Raw genomic sequence first — 25,292 nt, forward strand, 5'->3', positions numbered from 1 at the left:
CATCCGTTAATTCAGACCGGAAGACGTTTTCACTGCCACAGCTCGTCAAACACTTCGAGAACCGTCACCTTGAATTTCCAAAGGTCAGCGGTTGGGGCCAGCCAAGCCTGGACTGGACACAAGACATGGTTCTACTCCCAGAGGTGTCCGAGATGCCTGACCTAAGAGGGATTTTTGGCCACAAAGGGCACAAATTCAACCTCGTCAATGAAGCAGCACCCTGGTTTTTTACCAAGCTGAGTGAACCGTCCCGTCAACCTCAAAATGCGTGGCCTCTGGGTGTTTCAGATCCAGATGCTCCTCACCACCCTGTCGATAATGCTCGTCGTCCCCGTCCTCTCCAGCCAAACGGTCGTGGGAACAAATGCTCAGATTGGTGGGACTCGACGTTTACTCGGGATCCATCCAATGTGAGACAGGCAGAGGTTTCCCAGAAACGCCCATCACCTTTTGGTTTCAACGATTGCACAACAGCGGTTCATGGGCCGTTCTTCGATCCCCACCGAGCAAGAGAGACGCGGCCGCAGTTCGACCCTCCTGTCTCAGATACTCACTGGTCCGATGCCTGGAACAGCCCTTCGCGATCAAACAACCAACCATACGAGAGCGTTCATCATGGAGGAGGATATCTCGAAATCACCGACACGCCCCGTCATTACGTGAGCCCAACTCATGGCACAGATCGAACCAATCTCGTTAAAACAGGGCGGCGTCATTCACGCGAGCGATCCCAAGCACCTGGCCTTTCTTTGGCCGAATCGATATCCGAGCAGGATGCCGGGTGCCGTGCAAGCGAGGAGCGTTTTTTTCACGTGTCTGATCAGATTGCATCGGTCGGACCACGCCTGGCACGGGAACGAACCCAACCGATGCCTCGAGACACACAGCTTGGCCGGGCCCCTCGTGCTGCGACTATTTTTCGACCAACATCTGCAGGTCCACCACCACCAAAAGAGCCCGACGAGTTCACCCTGACCGCTGCTCTCGAGTCCTATCTCGCCCGAGGCCACGATGTACCCACGCAAATGTATAATGATGGACTGATGACTTGTGATCCCGGTATTGAGATGCGAAGAGATGCTGCGCACGAGTCTTATCAGCCCACTTATCGTGCCCAACAGCAAGAGCACGTGGAGGTTATCGACCATGCTCGGCAAGGGCGATCTAATCGACAATCCAGAGAGCCCTATCTATTGCACCTCCCGGGCGATTCTTACGAGGCGGCATACACCCAGTGCCCCCCTGCAGATCAACTCTCAGGTCATGCTGGAGGCCGACGGAAGGCAGTGTACTTGTACGCCAACGAATTACGCAACTCACCAGTGCAGTATGAAGAAGCGTACGAGATCGTTCTCATGAGAGATACCGAGGGCGAGTATGTTGTCCGACGTCCGATATTACGCGATCGCGAGCCACCGCACATACTATATGAGGAAGACCGCCGTGTACATTTAGACCAAGAAGCTTACCCGCCATCTTACGGTTCTGTGTACGAATCGACTCCGAGAGAGGGTAATCTGGGTGGGCGGCCTGCTCCTGCAAGTATGCGTCAAGCCTCAGTTCGGACCGGGGACAATCTGCCACTTTACGAAGAGTATGACCCGAGTGTCCCGGCTCCTATGCCAAGTTCAAGTGAAGCAAGGGGCTTTGGCCATTAAGGGATGCAACTTTTGGAAGGTGGGAGTATCAGCCCCAGCTAGTCTCGGGATGAGCATCTCAAGCAGCTCGGCATTATGGTATACTATGTGAGGGGTATAGACCTCGGCCCTTGTGTATATGATTAAGACGTGGCCCGGATTGAGTTTGATACTCGTACCGAGGTTTTAGACCATTACAAACGATGCGTTTTGCCGGTGCGGATGACACGAGGGACCCCAACACCAAGGGGCAAATAAGTAGAAGAAGGGACTGTCCATAAAGATGAGGCTCTTGTATTGCACACGCATCCGATCACTCAACAACTCTGTATGCGGAACGAAACACCGGTGAGGGTGCTATCGATCCTCGAGACAACATTGGGCCTAGTTCCGTTGAAACGCCTCCCTTTGTCTAGACCTCGCCGTAACCGCCTGGCAATTACTGGAAACCAAGAAGACTTTATGTGCGTGTGACAAGGGGAGGGAGATGGGGAGAGGACTATTGTAAATAAGGGGCGCCGGTTTCGCCAGGGTCTGTTTCTTCTTTTCCAACACGTATCTATAACACTTCACCAATAATTTTGGCCGCTTCTCTGTATGTTTGAAGCAGCTTCTCGCACTTCTCGCGCTCCTTCTTGACACCGTCGTCTTCGTACAAGAGCTCCTCGAAGAGTGTCTCCTTGTACAGCTCACTGACAAGCCGGTTCTGGACCACATCCTTGCAGTGATTTACCAACAGATGCATGACGGCCTTAGGGACTTGGTCCGCAATAGACTCACGCACGATGTTGAAGTAGGAAGAGATGAGTGCTCGGATGAGCTCTGTCTCCATCGCTTCCCGCTCAGTCATGGCCGGCTCGCCGCTGGCCGTACCCTGCTAACGAAATCAGCTTTTATTGTCGACTATTAGTTGCAGAGGTGAACTTACGAATAGAGACCCATAATCGACAGACTGCGCGGCCTTGCCAAACTCCAGCTCGTCGCGGGCTGAGGCTTGTGCTGGCGCGCGCAACGCCACCTTGTCTTCGGCTCGGCGAATACTCTGTGAGAATGTTGGCTCAGAGCTTTGGCTGACATGTCGGGCAATAGACGAGTTGGACGAAGGAGAGACCCCGATGGGCGAGGCTCCGTCTTTGCCAAAGAAGTAAGTCAGAAATGAGTCACGTGCACCTCCCAGGCCCTTATCGTTGAATCTCGATGGCGAAGCTGATCGTGCGCCGTTAAGAGCGGCGTTCAGGCCGGTGGTGCCATTTTCACGCACGCCCGGCGATAGACTGCGCGCTCCCTTGCTTGCCTGCTTCCGCAAAGCATTGGAGTCGGCCTTTTCAGTAACTGTCGATTCCACCTCTTCCTCGTCGGGTCCCTCAGTCCCATTAGTGCCCAGCTCTTTGAGACGCCTCTTTTCTCGCTTCTCTCGCTCTTCTTGAATGAGGCGCTTTCGCTCCCTCTCTTGCTTGTTGCTGACAACGTGACTCATGGCGGCTGCGGCACCCAGGAAGTTAGGGTGATTAGTGTTGATGTACGCCCGCTGGATCGAAATCAAGGATTCGACATAGCCAGAAGTTGGCCCCAAACGCTCGCGCAGCAGATCAGAAACAACCTCGATCAGCTTGGCTTGCAGCCTCGGAAAGCGAGACAGCTCGGTGGAGCCACACGTGTGGCATATCTTGATGAGCTCTTCGTAGACAAGCTCAACACAACGCTGGCTAGGGACTTCGAGAAGCTTGATTTGGGGCTTGACGAGAAGGTCAAAGGCCATTTCTGGCACGAATAAACTAGGGCGGGGCCCGGTCGAGTTACGAATAGCGGTTCGAATATCAAGCGCCGAAAGGTTGGACGTCGGGTCAATGGACTCGAGAGAGCTGCCGAAGACGGAGTTGAAGATGTAGTAGATGCGAGCCCCACCACACAGTTCCTTGGTGGAAATCTCGGTCGAGGTGCCATCGATGGAAGAGATGAAGGAGGTGGCAAATCGTGTCATCTGTGTCAGAATGAGGGATCCACGGTGTTCCTTGCCGCTGAAATGCATGTCCCCGTAGCTTGCTAACTCTTGTTGAGTCTGTCCCATCAAAGTGTTGAGGCGTGCTTTGATGTCGGGCATGCGCTCACGAATGTGAGCCATGAGGGTCGTGTTCAGAGTCTTTGCCAGGAAGTGAGTGCCGCATCTGCTAGAAATGTTGCGGTAGGCTGGATGATGCCTGAAAAACTCAGACTCGGCCTTCAAAGCCTCCTCCATGGGCTTGCTGCCCTGAATGTCTTGCTGGGAGCGGTTGACAACGCCAATGAAGCCCAGCTTCAACGGGTACACACGTCCAGACAATATATCCAACGCGTTTGTTCCGTGATCCATGAGATCCACCTTAGTAAGTACGCCAATCGTCCTCCTTCCCAGCGGATCGACATGCCGGGCAAGCTTCAACGCCTCCGAGTTTACAATATCGACATTGGCGGGTGAGACGGCGAGGATGATGCTGTTTGGCTTTGCAATGTACTCCGAGATGAGGTTGCGTGTTTGCTTCTCAATGTCGGTTGGCTGGTCGCCAATAGGAACCTTGAGCCATGCGTTAGATTCGCTGGAGGATTGGCGTATTTGGATGGGGTGTCCGAGGAGTTGCGACGTACCTTTGTGAGTCCAGGAAGGTCGACGAGAGTCAGGTTGAGCACATGCGGCGAGTAGATTTTGAGGTTAATAGGCTGTCGGTTGATTCCCTTATTGTTGCCCGCCACACGTGATGTCTCATTCTCGATCTCGCGCTTCACGTCGGAGAAGTCATTGAAGCGACGGTTCGGTATGTGGTGAAACTCGGCCCATTCGGATCGTCTGGCAATATCGGGAGACCTGTATGGATCTGACAGAGGGTCGGATGCATCCTCGTCTTCGGGTACGTTGATCAGCTGCAGGATCAGAGGCCGCCTGGTCACAATGCCACTCCCGCGGGGTAGGAAGTCACGGCCGACAATGTTTTCGAGAACGGAGGATTTCCCGGCCGACTGCGAACCGACAACGACCTGCCAAGATGTAAGTGACCGGACTTCTATGAAGCTCGTGCTTCCGCGATGGGACGACGTACAATCTGGGGAAGATCAAGCGAGTCGCTGCCGATGGTGTTGAAGACCAAGTCTTGCAACTTGTTGACAGTACCGAGAAGGTCGTCTCCCAGGGACGCCATGGTGACGGGTCAAGCTCGGCAAATACACCAGATGATAAGGACGTGATCGTTCTTGTTCGCGGGAGCTGATGCGATACTCGGTAGGTTTTGTTTTTTTGCCTGGTAAAGGTTTACCCAGGGGTTTGGTAGGCAAAAAGCGAAAGCTCTCTGGGTGAAAGGCCAAGGCGGATAGCCAGACTGCAGCGCAAAGCAACGCAAAACGAGGCAGAGCAGGCGAAGGGGGCAAGCGCTGGCTCGCCGTCGGGAGGATGTGACTCAGACGTCTTCGAGGTAAAGAAGTGCAGTCAATGAAGGAAGCACGAAGACAGGGCGAGATTCCTTAGGATGGATGCGCGAATCGATATGTCAAAGTCGATGTCCGTTGCGCGTGTCGTCCAATTTCAAGAATTCATGCACGATCCACCAAGTCGCCTGCACAGAGAAAGTTCGGGCAAGGGACGTAATGCTCGTGCTGGGCGCTTGGTACCGCTGCTGGGTGTGGACACCTCAGGGGCCAACAGAGGTCCCACCTGTACGTATCTTGTCCAAAGGTATCTACCTAGGTAGGTAGTGTTCTACTAAGTGCACGCAAGACCTCCTCATCAACGCTTGTGTAGGTAGCTAAGTCAGCACTTCTAGGGGGTGCTGCAGTGGGGGAGTTCCAACACGAAGCTCGTCAAGACCGCATTCCGGCGTGCATTGCAACCCGTCACATTTCATCTCTGGTGCCCACCGGAAACAGCCGTCTCACCTCGCGGCGGCTTCAGATTTTCCACGCCGGCTACTCGGACCATGAAGAACGAAGAAGCTTTTGGACATTAACTAGCTTGATGAACAAGACAAGTCGCCATTTCAGGCCAGAAGTTTGACTACGAATTTTTCTGGGGAGAAGACAGGAGAAAATAGACTCTGGCGTGTCTTTAAAGTTGGCGCATTTGACCGCGGCGTTTGCAGTCGCTTCGAGAGTTCGGGAGACAGCGCAACATTTATGTTTCTTTACACTCTTTGGAATCGCAGGGCCATCGGCAAGCATTCGCAAAAAAAACCCCGGCTTCTTGACAATTCCTCTTTGTCTACACGAACATTGTTCGCCTCGATCTAATCAATCGTCTCTGATGCACTGCCATCTAACCACAGCGTCTAAAGTAACCAATAGTAAGCTGTGCCGAGGACTGGCTTTTTGCAGGGCTCCATCAAAACTTCAATGCTCACTCGCAAAGGAAACATTTGACTCAGGCAACTTCAGTCTCTCGCACCAACTCGGCACAACATCACTACCTAGGTTTAACATCTAGGCTAGCCCCTTTGTCTCTTCAGAGAACTGTTAGTCCCTGGTCAAGAGACATCATGAGTCAACTGGGCGGTCCTGGTGCTCGACAGAGCAACGCCAAGCCAATCCCGTACGCAGCGAGACCGCTCCTAACTGACCATGGCGTGGTCAATTGATAACGCAAGCTAAACCATGCCTCTTGCCTAGCCCTCAACGTGGCAGCTTTCCACTTGATCATGAAGGTGTGTTCATAATACGCCGTGCCAGGTCAGCTCTTCGCTTGCTAACGCCGTCGAACAGGCGAGTGCAAACATGTCATAGCGACCTACCTCGAGTGCATCAAAAAAGTACGAGGCGTGAACGACGCCGAATGTCGCGACTTGGCCAAGTCGTATTTGTCATGCCGCATGGACCGGTAAGCTGATCTACCACGGAGTGGCCTTCTCTGCAAGCGTTGGACGAGATTCTCAATGACAATGCCCCAATTCGCAGCAACCTCATGGCCAAGGACGAGTTCAGGAACCTAGGTTTCGACAACGGACCACAGCCGACAACAACGAATAGCAACGATTACAAACAACACCGGGGGGCTTCGAGCAAGGAGAAGGACGCACGGCCCGGTGAACTTCGCTGGTAGGTTGCTGTGTATGTAACGTTGTCACGTCAGCCTCATAGGGGGTGTTTGGAGAACCCCGGGGCGGCGGGGATGTATTCTAAACGAGCGCATATCCTTGCACTCCAAGTTCGGCTTTGTATGATTAGCATATAGAATAAAATAAGACAAAATAACTATGGAGGTGAAAATTCATATTAACATGTAAACCTGCAAAGCTTCTGAAAGTTGATGGACGGTGTGGTTGCTTCCATGGCATGAATGCATAGAGATTGTCAATAAACAAGGCCCCATGCGCGGGCATGAAGCTTCATGCGCCCATACAACGGGCCCCCGTTATGTGATGACTGTAAAGCACGTAAAGATGGAGGCAAAAGACATTGAGTGACTCACTAAATCACTTGCCCAGTTGTCGGGTGTTGCTTTCCTCGTCAGTGATGGGGCGGCATTCGTTTACCCAACCTACCTATCTTCGCAGTGTACAAGTACAGTGTCGCAGATCTGGGGAAGGGAATATCGGCCAGTCTTTTCTTTTGCGAAAGACATATGATGTTTTTGGGCAGCTTTGTTGTATGCGTTGGCTGCAGCGAATATTCAGGGCTTACTCGTGCTTGTCAAATTTTGAATCTGAAGAATCGACGAACAAGTCCAAGCCAAAGTTGAATAGACGCGATTTCTAACGGGACGTCGGGGACGTCAGGGCTATACTGCGGGCGCCTTTCGATGTGGGGCTGCGTCCAGGCTTACCTACATAGGTGCCTACCTTGGTAGGGTCAGCTCGATGCTCAGCTGAGCGGGTCGTCCGCCGTCTGGATAAGAGGTGCAACCCCAACGACAACACTGAGTGAACTGGAAAGTCGGACGGTCGTTGTTGCCCCGACAACCAACCACGGCCGGACACATGGCCCAGGTATAACTCAACGCCATCAATCGACTCCCCTCGAACACTAGAGAACCCGATTGTTTCTCTCTAAAAACAATAGCCATAGCCTGCATTCATATACTTGATAGCAAAAGAATACCTAATCACCAGACTTCGCCGCATGCTTCCACCTCGCATCTCCATCGCCCTGTTCCCGTCACCCGTCAAGCGTCGCCCACCGCCCACCGCCCACCGCCGCCTCAAGTCACCGCTTGCCTTAACCCCATTCTCGGCATTTCTCGTGGTCGCCACACACTGCTCCTATCATGCATCGCAGGAAGAGCACCGAGAAGACGAGAAAGGTGTCCCCTCCCTCACCGAGCTACATGGACAACGAGCAGTTTGGTGAGCCACCGTGTTCCGCTTCTCTTCAAACTTACTAATTCTGTGCCACTCTAGCTGCCTATCTCGCCAATCTGAGAACAAACCGAATTGCCCGTCCCGGCGGAGCCAGACCCCTGCCCCCGTCTTCCTCGAGCACAAGATCCAAACGTCCTTCCTACGAACACAGCGTTTCTGAACCTCTTCCTCGAATCGAAAGCGCTCCCCAATCCAGTCCAAGTTCAACCGATGCACCTTCACGACCAAATCCCCTTTCTGTCAATACCAGCTTCTCGTCCCGTTACTCCATGTCTAGCACTCAGGGGCGCGACTACTACCCCTACCGCCCAACGTCGCCTCTGAAGCCCTCGGAAGTTGTTCCCACGGCGACCTACATGGAGAGAGGCCAGCGATGGATGGAGAAAGAAGAGGTTGCGTCGCTCCGGCAAGCCATGGACGACATGCAGGTTAAGAAAGACATGCCCGGCCTCAAAATCGAGGCCGCGCACACCAAGGGAGGACCTGCCGATACACCAGATGACGAGAACCGCATTTACAGTGCTGCCCTCGATGAAGCCTCCGAACTTGTTTGGCAGCATCAGAACGGGGTCCGCCCTCCGGACCCTCATGCCCCCTATCGGTACAAGCCTCATCTTAGAAAGGACAGCTATGCCCACGCTCGAACAGCCAGCGTGGGTAAATATGGCGACGACGTGGTCCCATCCGGTCTAGCTAGAGACAAGTCGAGATCTGTTTCCGGCAGCTCTACTGATAGTGACGGGCACTCTCGGCCTTCTCTTGCTTTGTCGCGAGATAGCTTCAAAGGACAGAGCCGCAGCCCCGAGCGATCGTCGATGGACTCTGGGATATTGGGCACCCCCGGTACCAGCCGACCTCTCCCTAAACCTCTGTCCTCTGGCCGTCGCCGCAGCAGCATGAAGCGGAACATCAGCGGTGAGGTCGAGAGACCATTTTCGGGTGATCAGATCTGGGAGGAACCGGAACACACCTTGCGCGGAGACAGGCCCGAAACAAAGCCAGTGTCATCATCGGACTTGCCGCTTGTGGACAAACCAAAGATTCCGCAAGGCCAAGTCCATATTGCTGCGGCCTTCTCAGCGGACCGCGCGGCCCCTTGGAAACCCAAATGCAATGTCGAAATCCACCGGAACCCACCGTCACAGTCGCGCAATCCGCTGTACACGATCAACAGTTCCGTCTCCAAGCCCATGGTAGGCGATGGTACGGTGCCTAAGAAGAATGGCATGGAGATCCGTAGCGATGATATCAGGGGAGCCACAAGCATGAAGCTTAAGGATCGCAGTGCGAAATTGCCTACGCCCACGGCCGTCAGCGATCGCCCTGGACGGCCGATTGTAAGCTTCGATTCGAAGTGGAAGGCCCCTGACGAGAAAACTGATGCTCAGCCAGGATCGGCTTTCGGCGACAACACATCGGGAGCCTCGGGCCAAAGGAGCCAGCCGATGGAAATTCCTTCTATTGTGGTTGCGCCGGAGGAACCCCCGTCGGACAGAGCACACGAAGTCCCGCCAATCCCGTCCATAAGCATCGACGGCGCAGATGAGCCGGCTGGTCCTACCCCAAGCATGCCTGTTGCAGTAACCCCTGATGTCCACTCCTCTGTGTCTACGCCGCGGCCGCTGCCGAACCCCAAGACGGCATCCAAGGCACGACCCTTCCAACGTCCGCAACGGCATTGGTCACCTGCCGCTATGTCAGGCAATCGTTCCACAACGCTCTGCCACGAGTGCGGGTTTCCCATTGAAGGCAGGTTTGTCTCTCTAGCTGGATTGTCGGAAAGATTCCATCCTCAGTGCTTCAGCTGTTATACTTGTGGCACCAGCCTCGAGGCGCTGGAGATTAGCCCCGAGCCTGATGCTCATCGCAAAGAGCGTCTGGAGAGGATCGATCGTAGAGCTAACGGGGAGGCACTGGAGGAGACGCCGGGAAAGACCATGGCCGAGGACGGCGATGAGCGCCTGCGTTTCTACTGTCATCTCGACTGGCACGAGCTTTATGCACCGAAATGCAAGCATTGCAAGACACCCATCCTCGGCGAGCATGTGGTCGCACTCGGCGAGCATTGGCACTATGGACATTTCTTCTGTGCCGAGTGTGGTGATCCGTTCGAAAAGGGCATGACCCACATCGAGAAAGATGGATACGCATGGTGCATCAACTGTCAAACCAAGCGGACGGAAAGAAGGGCGCCCAAATGCAAAAACTGCAAGACTGCTGTCATTGGGCAGTACATTAGGGCACTGGGAGGCGAGTGGCACGATGAGTGCTTCCGCTGCGCTTCCTGCCAGGGTGGCTTCGACGATGGCCAAATCTTCCCCAAGGAGGTTGGGGACAAGATGGTGGTACTGTGCACGGGATGCCGCATGATGGAACTCAAAGCGTAACGAGAACCGAAACAGATTGGTAGAGCATCATGGCCGCTGGAGTTGAGGATCGAGAAGCGTCGGAGCTTTTGTCATTGGTCTGCTTGCATTTTGCATTTGATTTCGGCTTGTGGAAGGGCGGGTCGTGGCGTCTTGTTAAGCATTTTGTCCTTCGCAATGGAGGGGGGTACGAGGAAACAAAAGCATAATGGTGAACATCATAATCATCATTGGCTGTCTTCGTGTGGCCTCCCTGGGCAATTGCCATCCATCCATGTACGCCATTCGCGATGGCCAGAGGCTTCTTAGGAAAGAAAGAAGTTCATCGCTCCCTCGACTCCTCCCGCCGTGCAATATTCGCTCCTCTTGTCGTCCATGAACTAGGAGGAACCGCCAACCTGTTCCTGGTGCACCTCAAGGGTATCTCCATCCGCCATCTCGAGCTGGTGGGCCAACTGCGTTAGTATTAAAAGCCACCAACTCAAGAGCGGCGGCTACGGTGCTTACAGTGTCTGGAGTGTCTGTCGGCTGCACACGCTGACCCTCGAAGAGGAATCGAACAGAGTTCATAGCCTTTCCTTGTCTCTCGCAGAAGGCTGTCATAAGCTTGTCGAGCTTGGTGGAGCGCTTGATCTTGAAGAAGACCTCATTGTTGTTGTCCGTGACCTTGATATTCAGGTGTTCGACGGCGGGCGCGGCATCCTGGCCGCCAGCAGAGGGGCTTCCGTTCTCGTGTTCGCCAGACATGGTGTGACTATTGCGTGCGGCGGCGCGAAAGTGTCAGCCAGGACCGGCCGTACAACTCTTTTTGGGGGCAGGCTGAGGGAAACTGAGGGAGATGGAGGGCGCGTCGCATGGTGTCTAACGTACCTTGCGCAGTAGACCCTGGATTCCAGTTGATCTGGCGACTTGTGAAATATTGTCTGTTAATGCGCAGACTTTCGTAGTGTGGTGCGACGCGTAAAAGGCACGGTATCGCAATAGTGAGAGTTGTAGAATCGGCGAGGCGGCAGGGCGATTGTCAAGTTGTATCTCTTAAACGGGCTTTGAGGACGAGAAAGGCGGGAGAAAGATTGTGGGGAGCCAGGAAGGCGCATCTGAGTCCACGGGAGAAGGTGGGACGGAGGGCATCTGATTGGGCAAGATCACACGGTGGGAAGGCAAGGTAACTGTGCTACCTTGCTACCTGGCAGCCTGGGTGCCTATGTCTTGGGCTGAAGACACTGTTGACGTAAGCCAAATAGGACCTTCAGACAGCAGGGGAAATCATTGCCATTTGTTTGGGAAGGTCGGTCTACTGACTGTCAACTTCCATGTCAACAATCAACTAGTCGTGCACATTGTTCTCCACATTGCGTCAAAACCAGGTTCTTAAGGCGTGTTGTTTTTCTTACCTTGCGTCTTCCGACCTCACTTACTCTCTCCGTTCCGCTGAGTCTTCTCTGCCTAAGTACCGAGACGCCGTCTGTTCCTTGTTTGCCCCATCGTCAGGTACACCTTTTCGGATACACCATCCAATGTACATTAGCAACATCGAGGGCAACATAGGTTTGGCCTCGACTATTGAGAAAGCGCTACTAATATCGTTGCAGTATTTCCAACAAACGAAGACCATGGTTCGGAATCCCTACACGAAATCTCTCGACTCGCTCTATATGAACTTTACCCCGCTGACGCAGTCAATCTCAAGGGTCTCACTGAGGACTTGAAGGCCAACCCTCCTTGTCATCCTCGCGCTGTGGGTTCTCAATCAGAGCGATACCTGTTTCCCGTAGTTATGTTAACCCCGTGCTTCTTGTAGTGCGCAATCCAAGGTCAGTGCCTATCAGCTAGATGCCCGTGGCAAATGTTTTCATACGATATGGCAGCATCGCTAAACCCCCCACCCCGGTAGACTGCTTGACCAGAAACAGCTATAAGGAAGACAGATGCCAGTCGGCCATCATGGCTTTATACGAATGCTGCGAGGCCTTCTACCGATTCAAGGGTAGCCAGGCAACCACAGTTAGCTGCCCTAAGCCCGATCTGCTACAGTTGAAACTCAACAGGCTGCGTGAAGAGTTGCAAGTGGCAAAGAAATAGTCGGCGGCCGGGTGTAGGCGAAAATGTACCACTCTTCCATGTAAATACGTCAACCCGAGTAGAGAAGAAATCTGGCAACATTCAAGAAAGAGGGCGAGTTATTCTAGGCATTCGTTGAGCGCGCTAAGAGACCCCGTAGGATCTGAACAAGCATTGAGTGTCCTGTTCCGAGACTCTAATACAAAAGCCTTGACATTGAAGAAGGAAAGGAGAGAAAAGTTCAAAGAAAATTTCAAAGATGCACCTTGATAAAGGAAGTGTTAAGCGGGTCCTTACTGTTTCTTAGATGCCGACGCACTGTACATACAGGGAAAACAAAAGCGATACGAGACAGTGCGTAGCCTTAGACTCCTTTCAGAAGGGGACAGGAAGAACGCACAGACCGGCAGAAGATCCATCCACTTCACCTCGCGTCTGTAAGCCTCATCAAGCTCAGGGCGTTGTTTTTTTGAGAGCATCGACTCTTTCGGATACAGTACCATCAGCCGAATTGTTTAATTCATCTCGCGAACTGTCTGCCCTCCGAAGCGCCAACACAGGGAACTCTCTCAACTACCAGCATCGACAAATATACAGCGTTTCTTTCTCGAAATCGTTCGGCCTGCAGCGTATCATCATTGGCGCTGCAGAGAATCGCGGGAACACCCCCCCTGGGTGTCGACTCCATGGCTTGATCCATACACGAATTTCCACAACACCTTGCGCCCAGAATTGCACGAGGTCCGTCTCTTTACAACTGAATACTTGATGGTCTCCTCGATGTGCAGCTTTGACTTACCAAACGCTCTAACAGACTTGGAGTACTATCCTGCCCTCGACGTCGCTGGAATTGACGAACAACGAGCCAATCACCCCGAATCAACCCACACACAGCGGCCCTGACGGCTCTTTCCCGAAATCCCGCGACCCAAGAGCAACCACTACTGGATTCGTTCGTGTACTCGCTTCTGCAAATGAAGATGAATGGACCTCTTGGGCCCGAGGTTGAGGTGTTTGCAAATGCACTCGATGATTGTCTCGCGCCTCAAGGCACAGTTGAGGAGAAGCAGGCAAGAATATTGAACCTGGTAAATACGTACTATGACTACTCCAATGAAAGGTTGTCGCAGTTGCGCAAACAAGCTCGCCAGGCCTCAGTTGGCGATACCGAGATGGACTTGGACGACGACGCGGAGGCTGGGTCTACCGCTAGCTTGGAAGAAATTCAAGAATGGGAGCAAGAGAGACAGACATGGGATCTTGTTCGTCGCCTAATCCCGCTAAGATACTCTACACCAAAGTCGAAAAGTCAAAGGACTACGAGCGCCACGAAGAAGAACAAAGAGGGCAACGACCTTTGGGGTGCATTCCTTGCAAACGATGAGCTGGCCGTGGAGAGGAGGACCATCCTGGAATGGCTGCAACAGAGCGCAAGCAGTGGTCCCGATCTCAACGACCTCGTTCGAGAACTACAACAGAACGCCGATAGAGGAGATATTATCGCTCATGGCTGGATACACACTAGGTCTGCCATTAAGCTGCAGAAAGGCGTGATCGGCTACGCGCGCCCGCTTGACGTCCAGTTTCCCGAAGTCGCACGCTCCCTCGTCAATTCAGACAAGGCGCCACTTGTCGCCGAGCTGGACCCAGACTCTGTGACTAGACAGAGCCGGAAGCTGGAGCCTCAGGACGAGTACTTTGAGCGGGCGATTTGGGTTGGTTGTTTCCAGCTCCTTCGGCGCGGCAGCAGTCTGGAGGCAATTCGGGAGTGGTGCTTGGAGAGAACAGAGGTCTGGAGAGCCGTTTCCATGTCTGCATTACCCCTCGCTACCGACCACGGCGACACAAGCCTTGTGGAAGATCCCGCGACACTTGCGCTCTGGAGGCGCATGTGCTTCGCAGCGGCACGCCAAGGCGGCGTCGACGACATCGAGAGAGCCGTCTACGGTGTGCTTTCAGGAGACATTCCCAGCGTTCAAAAAGTGTGCAAAACCTGGGATGACTTCATGTTCATGCACTACAACGCTCTCGTCCGCACACAACTCGACACATTCGTTCTCGGTCAATGCCCTCCTGAGGTATCAGCTTCTCTTCGCTCATCATTCCCCGCTTTCGACGCTGTTCAGTTTCATGGCGATGCTACTACGCTAGAGCAGCGTTTGATACATAAACTCGAGACAAGCCCTCACACGAGCAAAGAAGCCCTTGAGCCTGTCAAGGCACTTCAAGCCGCTATAATTTCCAAGGAGCTAGAGCGACACTTTTACGAGCAGGGTGTGGCCATCACGCTGAAGGCCAATTCCAAAGAGTCTTCTATACTCATGCCCGATGATTTCTGCCGCGATGTCAGCGTGGCTACTGAGAAGTTTGCAGACTTCGAGAGCTCTGGCCGTCTTCGACTTGCTGTCCATGCACTCATCATCTTTGGCACCCTCGATAAACTCGTTGACTCACCGCCGAACTCAGCAACGATGAGCACGAGTTCCGACCGACGTGAAATCCAAGAGAATACGATCACGCTTTACATTAGCCTATTGCGTCTTTCTGGCTTGGAGGAGTTGATTCCTCTTTACTGTTCCAGGATTCTCAACACAAGAGCTCTTCAAGTATTAAGCACCAACCTCCTGCCAATCACAGACAACGAGGCCCGCTTGTTGCAACTGAGTCTCATCCGCAAGGCAGGACTGGATGTGCTGCAATTTGTCCACTACCAACCAGCATCCCTGTTCCGAAGCCTGGGTCCTGAAGCCGGAAAGACCCGGAGGTTCCAGATCGTGGACGCTGGACCGCCGTCTCTCAAGTATGGGCGTTCGATTCGGACGGACTTCTTTGGCGAAGATCCTGATACCATTGAATCTATCGATGAGCGCCTGATCCGCTCGGTGGAGTGGCTGCTCCTGGTCGATGAAGCTTGGCCTCATGTGTTCCGCGTCGGTGTGGACATCTACAAATACTTTCTCAGTACGTCGCTACAACATCCTTTCGAGATGACTCTAGCACCCGTCTGCTAACGTCAGCTTGCACTCAAACAGAAACCTTGCGATTGAACGCTGCCAGAAGCTTCGCCAGCCGGGTACCCTTCAGCACTATCATGGCGCATAGGGTGGAATTTGCTGAACAGGACGCAAACGATACTTGGTGGACCGAGGATGCAGAATTTTGGGCTGGCCAGATCGAAGCTTCAGGTGCGAAGAGCCTCTCGCCGAGTCAACTGGGTATGGAAGCACGGGCTTTCCGCGATTTGGAATGTCTTGTCAAGGCCTTGGATACGATGGAAACCATTGCCTCATTAACGGAGCTTTCAAAGGAGTATGTTGGAATCAGTTTTCCCGACCATGTCTTCTTGCTGACCCTTCTTAGGGACCCGTCCGTCAAGAGAGATTTCTGGACTAAGGTCGGAAACGAGGTCAAGTCTGCCAAAGAGCATGTGCGACCATTGCTGAAACAATGGCTGCGGGGTCAAGGTAGCTGGCTCCAAGCTCAATCCTCTCGGGCAAACGCTGACTACATTCCGATAGAAGACGAAGATCTGGAAGCGCTACGGGATATGTATTTACCCGAGACACTCCTCGCTTATGTTAGTACTCTTCACTTCGCTGGCACCACTCTGACAAGGGACAACTTCTTGGAGTGCATGGAATTAGCGGCCACCGTCGCTGAGAAGGATTCCGACGTGGCCGACTGCTTCATGAAGGCGGCCCGGATGAAGGAACTGGTGGAAAGCTTCGCGGCGTGCAGCAAGGCACTAGCAATCGCCTCGGGCGAGAAGAAAGCAGCTGGTTCGAGCAGCAAGAAGCTGCGCGAGATGGGGTGGTCTCGAGATCTCTGGTCCGTTAAACATTGACCGGAGTAATTGGGGTCGGTCAGACCAACGTAGAGAAGGAAGGAGTGAGGTTCGTTTGGGAAGTGGTTCCTCAACCGATCGTCACGTTACGTCTATATGAGAAAAAGCTGACCGCTTACGAGCGGGGCATACGGATGGGGAGTCAAGGACTGGCACACAAAAACTGGAACACAGAAATGGTAGACCGAAGTAGAAGTTTTGAGGCACTGGGACAGCGCGCTCTGAGCGTACCTAATATATTGCCAGTGTGGTTCGAGGCACACATTGGTACCAATCCGTATCTTAAGTAACGATGGACGACGAGGCACGCCCCACCATCTTATCTTATCAAGCTACCCCACAGTCTCCAAGCTACGCCTCGCTGACGTCGCTTCGTCCGGTCAAGACTCAAGTGATAACATCACCAGCGAACCCCAACAACCTAAATTCAGAAGAATACCTACCTACCTGGGTACTAAAAACACTTGGCCTTCGGCTTGCGCAGCGACGCCATGGATACCCCTCCGCCTGTTCTCCCTCCCAAGCCAGGCAGCCACGAGACCAGCCGCATCGGCACACCGATCACATCCAACTCGCCCTGGCCCGGCGCCGGCGCTGGTCTCGATGCAAATGGTGCCGGTGTTAGCCGGGTGCACCCAGCTCATCAGCCTGCTGGTTTGGAGTTCGCCCGACCAGAGCCTGTGCCTGATCCGGGCGACCAATGGCTTCCAAAGTTGTTGCAAGACAAGCCGTACGCATGTCGAGTCCCCAGTTGTTCTCTACCACTCCTTTTCGCTAACATCTGGCCGCAGGAAGCAAGACCTTGCCGACATAGCGACAAACCCAGAACTTCTCAACGCCCTTACTCACGCACCGAGCACAATACATCCCTCCCTCTCCTCCTCACACAAGGCCCTCCAGACAGCCTTGACCGACAACCTTGAGCTCGCTTCGCGGCTAATCGAGCTTGAGACTCGATTAGCACACCAAAGATCTGCAACACAGGCGCAGCTCCTCTCCACACACGCCCTCGAACGTCAATGGAGGCAAAAACAGTCTGATATGGACCATGCGCTCGCGCCCTTCTCCCCCACGTCTATGTATCAGCGCCTAGGGCAAGGTGTACACGAGCAGGCCTCTGTGTGTCACGTCTTGGAGGAAAGCTTCATAGAGGGTGAGGGGGACGGTGCATATGCGTCAGAGAGGGAAACGTTGGACTGGATTAAGAGGTACAGAGATGCCAAGGTCCTATACAACCTTCGGCAAGAGCGAAAAGAGCGGTGGGACGAAGGTCGTGTCGGTGGCTGGAGATGAGTTTAAGAAGCCGTTTTCGAATCCTTCGTGGTCTGGTAAAGGCGTGAACGCGGAACAATGCTTGAGGGCTATGATACGGGTGTTTCTACCATAGGTCATATATGGAAGACATCAAAAGTCGCTATATGCAAGTAGATCAGCGCTACCACTTGATGATACATACCGTTGCGAAGCGGTAATACCTATGGAGCAAGCGGAGATATTCGTAACTCTAATCTACCAATATAACATTTGAAGAATTTACTCGGCAGAAGAACCAATGATGTCAATCCACAGTGGGAGATGCTAGATTAAGATGTTTTCGGGGGAGATTTGCGCCGCGTTATGCATTTTCTCGATCGACAACTGCCCACGGCCTCGTTTATCATCCGTGGCCAACGGTACGGGCTTTGAAAGGGTGTCAAGTCATAATCAAAGCTCCCCTCACCACCCCAGCACTGCCGTTGAGGCCCGCCATTAGAGAAAATGCATGCCAACACCAAGAAACGATGATGAGCGGACATTCAGCCAAGGCTGAATGGGCTTCTTTTCATCTCAGGGCTTCGGGGGCTCATAGGCAGCGCAAACAGGTCCTCTTCCTGTTCTTGGTCTTGCCGCTTCGAAGGGAAGCTACTGTTGTTGAGAACGGCGTCCAAGGAAACAGACTCTCCTGGCTGGGGGCTGCCGGGTATCGTCTGTCGTGCAAAATTCGAAAAGGATGAGACCGCCGTATCATTGGACGCTGGAGAGAATGATATGGTATGCAAGTGCGCGTCCTTATCTGCAAACCACGAGTCAGCGTGCGTCGTGTGAACTGGGACAAAACAGCCGCCAACAGGCGTCATACCAGCCGAGCCAGCAATCAAATCAGCGGCAGACGTGACCAGTTTCAATCCCTTAAGCTTCTCTCCAAGCCTGCCGCCAGGTGTTGGTTTGGGGGAAACAGGATTACGGAGAGTCTGAGATGCCCCAGCCGTTGTATTTTCACGCGCGTCGTTCTTCGGGGCAACACCAAAATGGGCGACGATCCATTGCCTCTCTTGAAGTGCCATCTCTAAGCCAACACTTTCCGCGTTGGCCTTCATCTCGACTTCGATCTCTTCTTCAAGCTCGGACAGCCTCTTCTTGGCCCAGATGGTATGGAGGATGCCCCGTGCCCCAACGTCTGAGCTGCCGGCCACCAGGCCAGGTGGGAAAATAGCGGGCAACGGCTTGGTGATGAGAACGGTACCGTCGGGATGGGCAATGGTAACGATAGGCGGAATGGCGGCACCAGGTGGAAGCAGGAAATATACACGCTTGTTGGTTCCGATAACGTTGTCACTGGCAGGAAGGTAGTTTGCTTTTCCCTCCCACGACACTTTCCATGCCTTGGATGACGACACCAAGGACACAGAAGAGGGCGAGAAGGCGGTTGGGGAAGCCGAAGGATCCCATTCAACCATGAGAATCTTGGTGCCTTCATTGCCTTTGTCTGCCTCAAACTCAAAGCGGGCAAGGGCAAAGAGGGCGGTGTCGGCGGGAGGGCCAGATATGGCGTCTGTGAGCCGGGCGGGGATATCAAGTCCAGTCGCCGGTGAACGGGGCGGCGGTGAGGACCGAGCGGCATCCGGTGCCTCCATGTCTCAGTTTGTGGCCGGATATGATTCGTTGTAAGACCCGGTGCGATATAGTGTAGGTATGGCGGAAGCACGATGTGGTGCGGGTCCGAGACGCAATTGCGGCCTACTTGGGTAACGAAGCAGCGGTAGAATCCAGACACTCATGCATAAGGTAGCGTAGTTCAACCTCGCCTTTCGCCAGGCCCGGGGAGGATAGCGGGTGGTCAAGCTGGCATATAGAAGACAGACAACTGGTCGGTACTCAGCAAGTTAGGGAAGGGTGAGACTACGATAGTGGCTGGTTGCAGCAGAGTGCGGAACAGGAACAGGGGCGGGGATCACGGTCGTCCAAAGGAACGAAGGTGGCTGTGATTGGGGCCGGGGAGGGGCTTCAAAGTCGGGTTGAGATAGAGATGATTGTGGAAATGGCCCAAATAGTACGGGCTACATGAGGTCAAAAAAAAGGAGGAGTCGAGGCCAGCTAACCAGACTTGGCGTGAAGTGGGATGCGGAGATAGAGGCGGAGGTGGGAAGCTGGCCACAGGGCTGTAGCCAAGGCAGGGGGGAAAGCAGGCACTGCAAATGCCTTTGTCATCCATGTTTGAAGGCCTCACGAAACATATGTAGGCGATGTGGGATGCTGCGTGCTAGAACTAAGTTGCACAACAATAAAGTGCAAGTCTGTAGCCAAGACAGTAGGTGAGGCTACTTAAGTGCAAACATGAAAAGGCAGCGATGGGTTGGTTGTTGCCGTGAAAAATCCAAGAGGTGCTTGGATACAACAGGACGATGCTCGCTGAGTGGTGTAGAAAGAGTGCTCAGTATTAACAAGTAGCGACATACTTCCGGAGGGACATACGCATTTCGAACTCAGGTTTGATAAAGTACATAAGAGGAACGCCCTCCGCAATCCAAAATTCCTTTTTCACACACAGTACGAGGCTTATGGCCGGGTTGAAGTTGAAACGCGGAGTAAGATGGAGACGAATGGAGCCAGCTGCGCGGGATCCCACAAACGGCTGGGGGCGGTCATGACATCTGCGCCAACTCACTCACTGATGGATGACAATTACAAGGATGCGCGAGGAAACAGTTGTCAAACGAGTCTCCATAATACACACAGTAATGCTGAAATAACTAACCATCCGTGAGAAGCGACCTGGTTCTTGTGGTCATAAGGCGTGCTTTGAGCGACATGCCTGAAGTGCCCACAACAGTACGTGCCTTTTTACGAAGAAGAGATACTGAAGAGACAAGAAGAAAGACGGATCTAAGTCAGGTAGCTGGAAGCCAGTAAACAGGCAGACAGCATTAGCGGTGGTAAGCGAACTGCTTAGGTGCCCCATTGGCAAAAGATCGTCCGAAAACGTTGACCGTATTGGCCTAGGTACGTACTGATGTAGGTAGCTACAGGTAGGCAGGTACCTGGGTGCTCACTGATTGGTGGTGGTAAGAAGGCTAGAGAAAGGCCGCGGTAGGCCCGAGAGGTGCTCACCTACGCCATCCAGAACTTACGGCACCACAAAGACCAAGACGGTACGTAGCTTCCCCGGTACCCACCGGTGCTTCCGTCCCATGCAGCGTCTCCCTTCCCCCACTAGTCCCACATAGCTTGTCCATCCGAGATGGCACTAGGCCATTTGCAGCGGTTTCATCGCTACAACTTCGGTCACTTCGGTCGAATATTCCGCGTTCCTGTTCTAAAGAGCCTTGCACAGGGCCTTCGTCGCCTCGATAAGCACACTGCTGACTTCAGAAACAACGTATGCATACTGTTCAGTGTACAGATATCCGCTGTGACGCCTTGAGCTTCCCTCCCTCACGTCGGCCAATTTGTGGAAATACTCCATCATGACAAGAGTCATGTGGTGGTCGCATTCTGCTTGATGCCCATTTCTGAAGAGCCTGCACGGTCAAGAGAATAAAATAAGAAACTCTATCTCTGACCAACTGCAGTTGAGCACTAATCCATGGTTGCAAAGTGACTGCCCTACGCTCGTAACACTTGACAAGGCCCTGTAATTCAAGCCATCCATCCGCATTTGATCAGCCAGGAAAAGACACATAGATATACTTGGACTTCACCGAGCGCAGATAGGACGCCCGTTTGCACCTGTTCTGTCCGGTGCGGCAAAAGAAGAAGCATTTAGCCTTGAACAGCGGGCACCATTCGGCGTCATCCAGCTTTTTGGAGGTTGCGATGCAATCTACAATCGCATCTCCCTGACGCCACATGTTTCCCGGATAACACGCAATTAGACCGCCAATCGCTTAGACAATAACCGCGTGATTTAGCCGCGGCATTCATTCCAACGTTCTTCTCCAGCACACTGTGACTACGACAGTGGAATCCAACCAAGGCCTCGGCCTACCTACATCGGCGATAGACAGCAAGCGCTCAATGAGCATGGGGGAAGAGGGACACAAACGGCTAGCATGCAATAGTTGGCTGCTCAAACGGCTCCATCGAAGTCGAACCGGGCCAGGTCAGAAACCAGATCAAGGTAACGTTGGAACGTCACCAAGTGGAGGACTGGAATACAAGACGCAAGCTCAACGCGACTGAAGCCAAGCAAGGCACGTACAGTAACGATACTGAGCGATCATACTTCTCACAGTATACCGTCGAGTATGGCGCAGGTTGAGACCAAAGTAGCAATGGCCAACTGCTTGTTTCTTCGGTTTGCCCCTTCTCGCCGATGGTTATTCGCGCCCCTTGAGCTTCTGCCAAGCACAAACACAGGCGGGCAGGTACTGCTAACGATCCACTAAGCTGCCTGCTGTCTTTGCGCTTGCAGTTGTCCCCCCCCCCCCCTAAAGGATTGTCGAGTGTGGTATTAGATTTCTGGGCTTGGGTAGATGGGCAGTACAGCAGAGGGAGAGAGACGAGGTGAGCGACAGTTGTATTTGGCTCCAGCAGAACAGCCGAAGAAGGCCATTTAAGTGAATCTAGCGTCAGATAAGGTATGTCCGGGTCTTATTGAAAGCAGCAAAACTTAAAAGTGGTAATCGTTGCAACCGAGTTGCGGTTACAGTCAGTCAGTTACGTCGAGTAACGTGTACATGAGAGAAGAGACAAAAGTCTCAAAAAGAAGGATCACAGGAGGTAGAGCGCTTTAACCCGTGGGTCGAAGCTCCGTTCGGGCACTTTTACGGTGCTTTCCTCGGCCGCTCTTTCTCGCTCCGACCGTCGAGTGTTCAGTCTACTGTGTAAGCCACACTGTTGCACAGTAGATCAACCATATCAGATTCTCGTTCACTAACTGCTCCCAAGGCACCAAGGGTTGCTTCCGGAGGCACCAGGAAGTCGCTGAGCACAGTGTCAGAAACCGTGTCGGGCTGATCAACCCCTGGACTGGCAGCAAGTTCCCTTCTTCACCTAGACCACTCCACTAATTCGCCGCACATACCGCCGGGCCATCCAGAATCAGCGGATGGCCGATCCCTCGCTCCTCTCAGTGCTGGTCCTGCCTTTCACTCCCTCAGGTCACTTCACCTCAGCGTCGCTTGCGCTGTCGACCTTGCCTGAAGAAAATAAGAAGAAGGGGGAAAATCTTGTACGTTCCCGGTCGCCCCCCACGGGCAAAGGCCACTCCCACAGAGGTGCTACCCACCCCCTCCCCGCCCACCACCAAGGACGGCCGCCCGCGACCTGATGGACTGCGTTACTGCTCTCCTCTCACCTATTTCCATCTCGTTCGCATCTTCTCTCATCCCAACCAATCTCAAACACCACGCTCAGAACGTCACCACCGCGTTCTAGCTCTACACCGTCAGCATTCGCCACGGTTCCGTGTCTCGACATTTCTATTGCCTGCGCTCACAAATCGATATTTTCGTCGTTTGGGCCTCGATCTGTATCCTGTTAATCTGCCTTCTCACCAACGTTCGATCGAGATACCTTCTGAGTTGTCCACCCGGGGATCTCTCTTGCTCCTCCCGATTGAATCAAGGCCACACCTGCGCAGGAGAACCCACATTCTATAACACCATTACCATTGTCTAGACTGCCGACAGCCTCAAATGTCTAGTCATGCTTGAGTCTCGAATGCTCGGCATCGTCGACAACCCGATCTCCAACCGTCCTCGGTTTCGCTCCGATTAGACATCCTCACTCGACGACCATATGCTGTGCCCGGTCGATCCCGTTCCTTCATCCTTTTGGCTGCGCCATCGTCCAGCACGATAGCAGGATTATGGATCCGCCTCACATCACCGAGTTCGCTTCCGAGCGCTACTTCAACAAACTCAACCAACTCTGCGAGTCTCCCACAGCCCGCGATGCCCAGCAACACCACCAATCACGCGATTCTCAACTACCCCCATCCCAATCGGTGCCCACCCCGCCGACGCCTCCTTTTCCCTCTGCGCAGCCTTCTTCCTTTATCCTTCCACTCCGAACATCGAAAGCAAGCGAATGCGATTTCGAGTCTACTCGTCCGCCAGACCAAAAGCGCCCCGAAAAAAGCCGTCTGTTTAGTCTCCGATCCAAGGTTTCCATCCTTCACTCCAAGTCGCATGCATCACAAACAGATGTACACGAGCAGAGTGCCGAATCCCTTGGGCCAAAGACGTTTGTTACCCCCATCTTTCATTTGATTCGCTTGACGTGGTCAACGCCATGGACACAAGGTCTAACATGTCAACAGACAATCATTCGGTCAATTAATCCTTGCACTACCCACCGAGCTTCAGATTCAAGTCATCTCGTCCCTACCGCTCACCGACGTTCTCAACCTTCGCAGAGTCTCGAAGTCATGGCATGCCATTGTCACATTGAACGAGGCCCCCATTGTTCGCCATCACCTAGAGCATCATATCCCGACGTATGCCCTACGTCTATATCCATCCAGTGACCCCACAACCGCCAACTTCCACCACCTGTGCGGTCTATGGCACCGTCTGCATGTTGCGGCGAAACTTTCGTTTCTCATGTGCGAGTGGATCACAAAGGAGATCTTCTTGAGGACGACAGAAACCCAACGCCTCGAGTTCGCGCCGCAGCGCGAACGTATGCGTCGCCGCCTAATTCCACTACTATTCACTGTGTTTCATTTCTTCGAAACATACCGAAAGCTGCACCTACAACACATCCTCGACCACAACGGTCACGGTTTGCTACACGAGCCCTATACACTAAACCCGATCGAGGTTCAGATCATGAATATGTACGACGATCAGACGCTGTTGCGCGTTCATCAGGTCTTCCCGCTTGTCATATCCTCGTTTTGCCGACGGTTACGTCCACCATCGTATGCCGGTCGCGTCGAACGATCTTTGAGGGGATACTTGAAGGAAAAGCCACCAGACGAGGTTCATGTTGCTATTCTTTGCGTCGGCGGTCTACGACAGGTAGAGAGGCTCTGGGAGATCAAAGGATATAACAGTAGGAGAGGGGCGGTCGATATCTGGTATAACTCTATCGCAAAAGATTCGGCCGAACCGACTTTTAAACAGCGACGCGGCATTATGGGCCTCGGTCGCAAAAAGTCGACCTTATCTGTAAGAGAATCAATCAAATCGACGCAACAGGACGGAGGCCCGGCACGCCGTGGTTCGAGGACATCTCTCGAGGATTCAGTCGACCCTCGCGACACGAACTTGGTTTTTAACACAAGCCTGGCAGCTGGTATGCCCATGGGGGCATTAGGGCGTGAGCATGTGCGTCACGTACTTGCAGACTTGCCAAATTTGCAAGAAATCTGGCTCAAGACTGCTGAGGCTTTGATCTTAGAGCGAGGCATTGTGGAGCGTACTCAAGACATCAAACGCAACGCCCAAGTCATGTTGGAGCTGATTCGCGAAGATGGCATGGACGAAGAGGATGAGTGGTGGTACGGGCGAAGTACTCCCGAGTCTGTTCGCCCTCCGCTCGAGGCGATAGACGAGGATCCTATGGATGGCGCATGACAACGGTACGGAGCTATCGGCATTTGCGGGCGTTTAGGTCGGCCAGGGAAACGGCCGCTGGGACAGAGGCGGAGGTTCGTCTCTTACTTTTTCTTCTCTTTTTGATATGCCGGGTAACCATCTTACTCTACTTTGTCGGGGCTCGCATGGACAGGGGTGCAAACATCTGGATAAAGATACCGATACCACACTGTCCCCGTATTCCTTTCGCCTCCATGTTTTCACAACAGATCGTGCTGATCCAACCACGACACACCTGTTCGTTTTGTTAAACCCCGAGGTGCCTT

At 53.3% G+C, this 25,292-nt stretch overlaps 7 protein-coding genes across 7 annotated transcripts; 4 read left to right on the forward strand and 3 right to left on the reverse strand.

The window, feature by feature from the left end:
* Positions 1 to 2,196: 2,196 nt before the first annotated feature.
* Positions 2,197 to 4,807, reverse strand: CH63R_01121 (Dynamin central region; the record flags this gene model as incomplete). The annotated part of the gene is made up of 4 exons (XM_018296096.1): positions 2,197 to 2,511; positions 2,566 to 4,188; positions 4,260 to 4,646; positions 4,709 to 4,807. The coding sequence occupies 4 exons, from the start codon at positions 4,805 to 4,807 to the stop codon at positions 2,197 to 2,199; spliced, it is 2,424 nt and encodes an 807-aa protein (XP_018164458.1).
* Positions 4,808 to 6,133: 1,326 nt separating this feature from the next.
* CH63R_01122 (CHCH domain-containing protein) lies at positions 6,134 to 6,693 on the forward strand (the record flags this gene model as incomplete). Its single annotated transcript, XM_018296097.1, has 4 exons — positions 6,134 to 6,186; positions 6,264 to 6,298; positions 6,357 to 6,471; positions 6,549 to 6,693. The coding sequence occupies 4 exons, from the start codon at positions 6,134 to 6,136 to the stop codon at positions 6,691 to 6,693; spliced, it is 348 nt and encodes a 115-aa protein (XP_018164459.1).
* A 1,164-nt stretch (positions 6,694 to 7,857) lies between these two features.
* CH63R_01123 (LIM domain-containing protein) lies at positions 7,858 to 10,338 on the forward strand (the record flags this gene model as incomplete). The annotated part of the gene is made up of 3 exons (XM_018296098.1): positions 7,858 to 7,936; positions 7,991 to 9,704; positions 9,777 to 10,338. The coding sequence occupies 3 exons, from the start codon at positions 7,858 to 7,860 to the stop codon at positions 10,336 to 10,338; spliced, it is 2,355 nt and encodes a 784-aa protein (XP_018164460.1).
* Positions 10,339 to 10,697: 359 nt separating this feature from the next.
* On the reverse strand, positions 10,698 to 11,064 carry CH63R_01124 (Ubiquitin family protein; the record flags this gene model as incomplete). Its single annotated transcript, XM_018296099.1, has 2 exons — positions 10,698 to 10,772; positions 10,825 to 11,064. 2 exons carry the CDS (start codon positions 11,062 to 11,064, stop codon positions 10,698 to 10,700), a joined length of 315 nt encoding a protein of 104 aa, XP_018164461.1.
* Positions 11,065 to 13,352: 2,288 nt separating this feature from the next.
* CH63R_01125 (Nuclear pore complex protein nup107) lies at positions 13,353 to 17,515 on the forward strand (the record flags this gene model as incomplete). The annotated part of the gene is made up of 5 exons (XM_018296100.1): positions 13,353 to 15,339; positions 15,411 to 15,687; positions 15,739 to 16,206; positions 16,707 to 16,952; positions 17,014 to 17,515. 5 exons carry the CDS (start codon positions 13,353 to 13,355, stop codon positions 17,513 to 17,515), a joined length of 3,480 nt encoding a protein of 1,159 aa, XP_018164462.1.
* A 503-nt stretch (positions 17,516 to 18,018) lies between these two features.
* Positions 18,019 to 19,116, reverse strand: CH63R_01126 (uncharacterized protein; the record flags this gene model as incomplete). The annotated part of the gene is made up of 1 exon (XM_018296101.1): positions 18,019 to 19,116. The coding sequence occupies one exon, from the start codon at positions 19,114 to 19,116 to the stop codon at positions 18,019 to 18,021; it is 1,098 nt and encodes a 365-aa protein (XP_018164463.1).
* Positions 19,117 to 23,291: 4,175 nt separating this feature from the next.
* On the forward strand, positions 23,292 to 25,005 carry CH63R_01127 (F-box domain-containing protein; the record flags this gene model as incomplete). The annotated part of the gene is made up of 2 exons (XM_018296102.1): positions 23,292 to 23,668; positions 23,745 to 25,005. The coding sequence occupies 2 exons, from the start codon at positions 23,292 to 23,294 to the stop codon at positions 25,003 to 25,005; spliced, it is 1,638 nt and encodes a 545-aa protein (XP_018164464.1).
* Positions 25,006 to 25,292: the final 287 nt, after the last annotated feature.

This window comes from Colletotrichum higginsianum, chromosome 1 (genome assembly GCF_001672515.1).
Source record: "Colletotrichum higginsianum IMI 349063 chromosome 1, whole genome shotgun sequence".
In the NCBI taxonomy this organism is placed as follows: Eukaryota; Fungi; Ascomycota; class Sordariomycetes; order Glomerellales; family Glomerellaceae; genus Colletotrichum; species Colletotrichum higginsianum.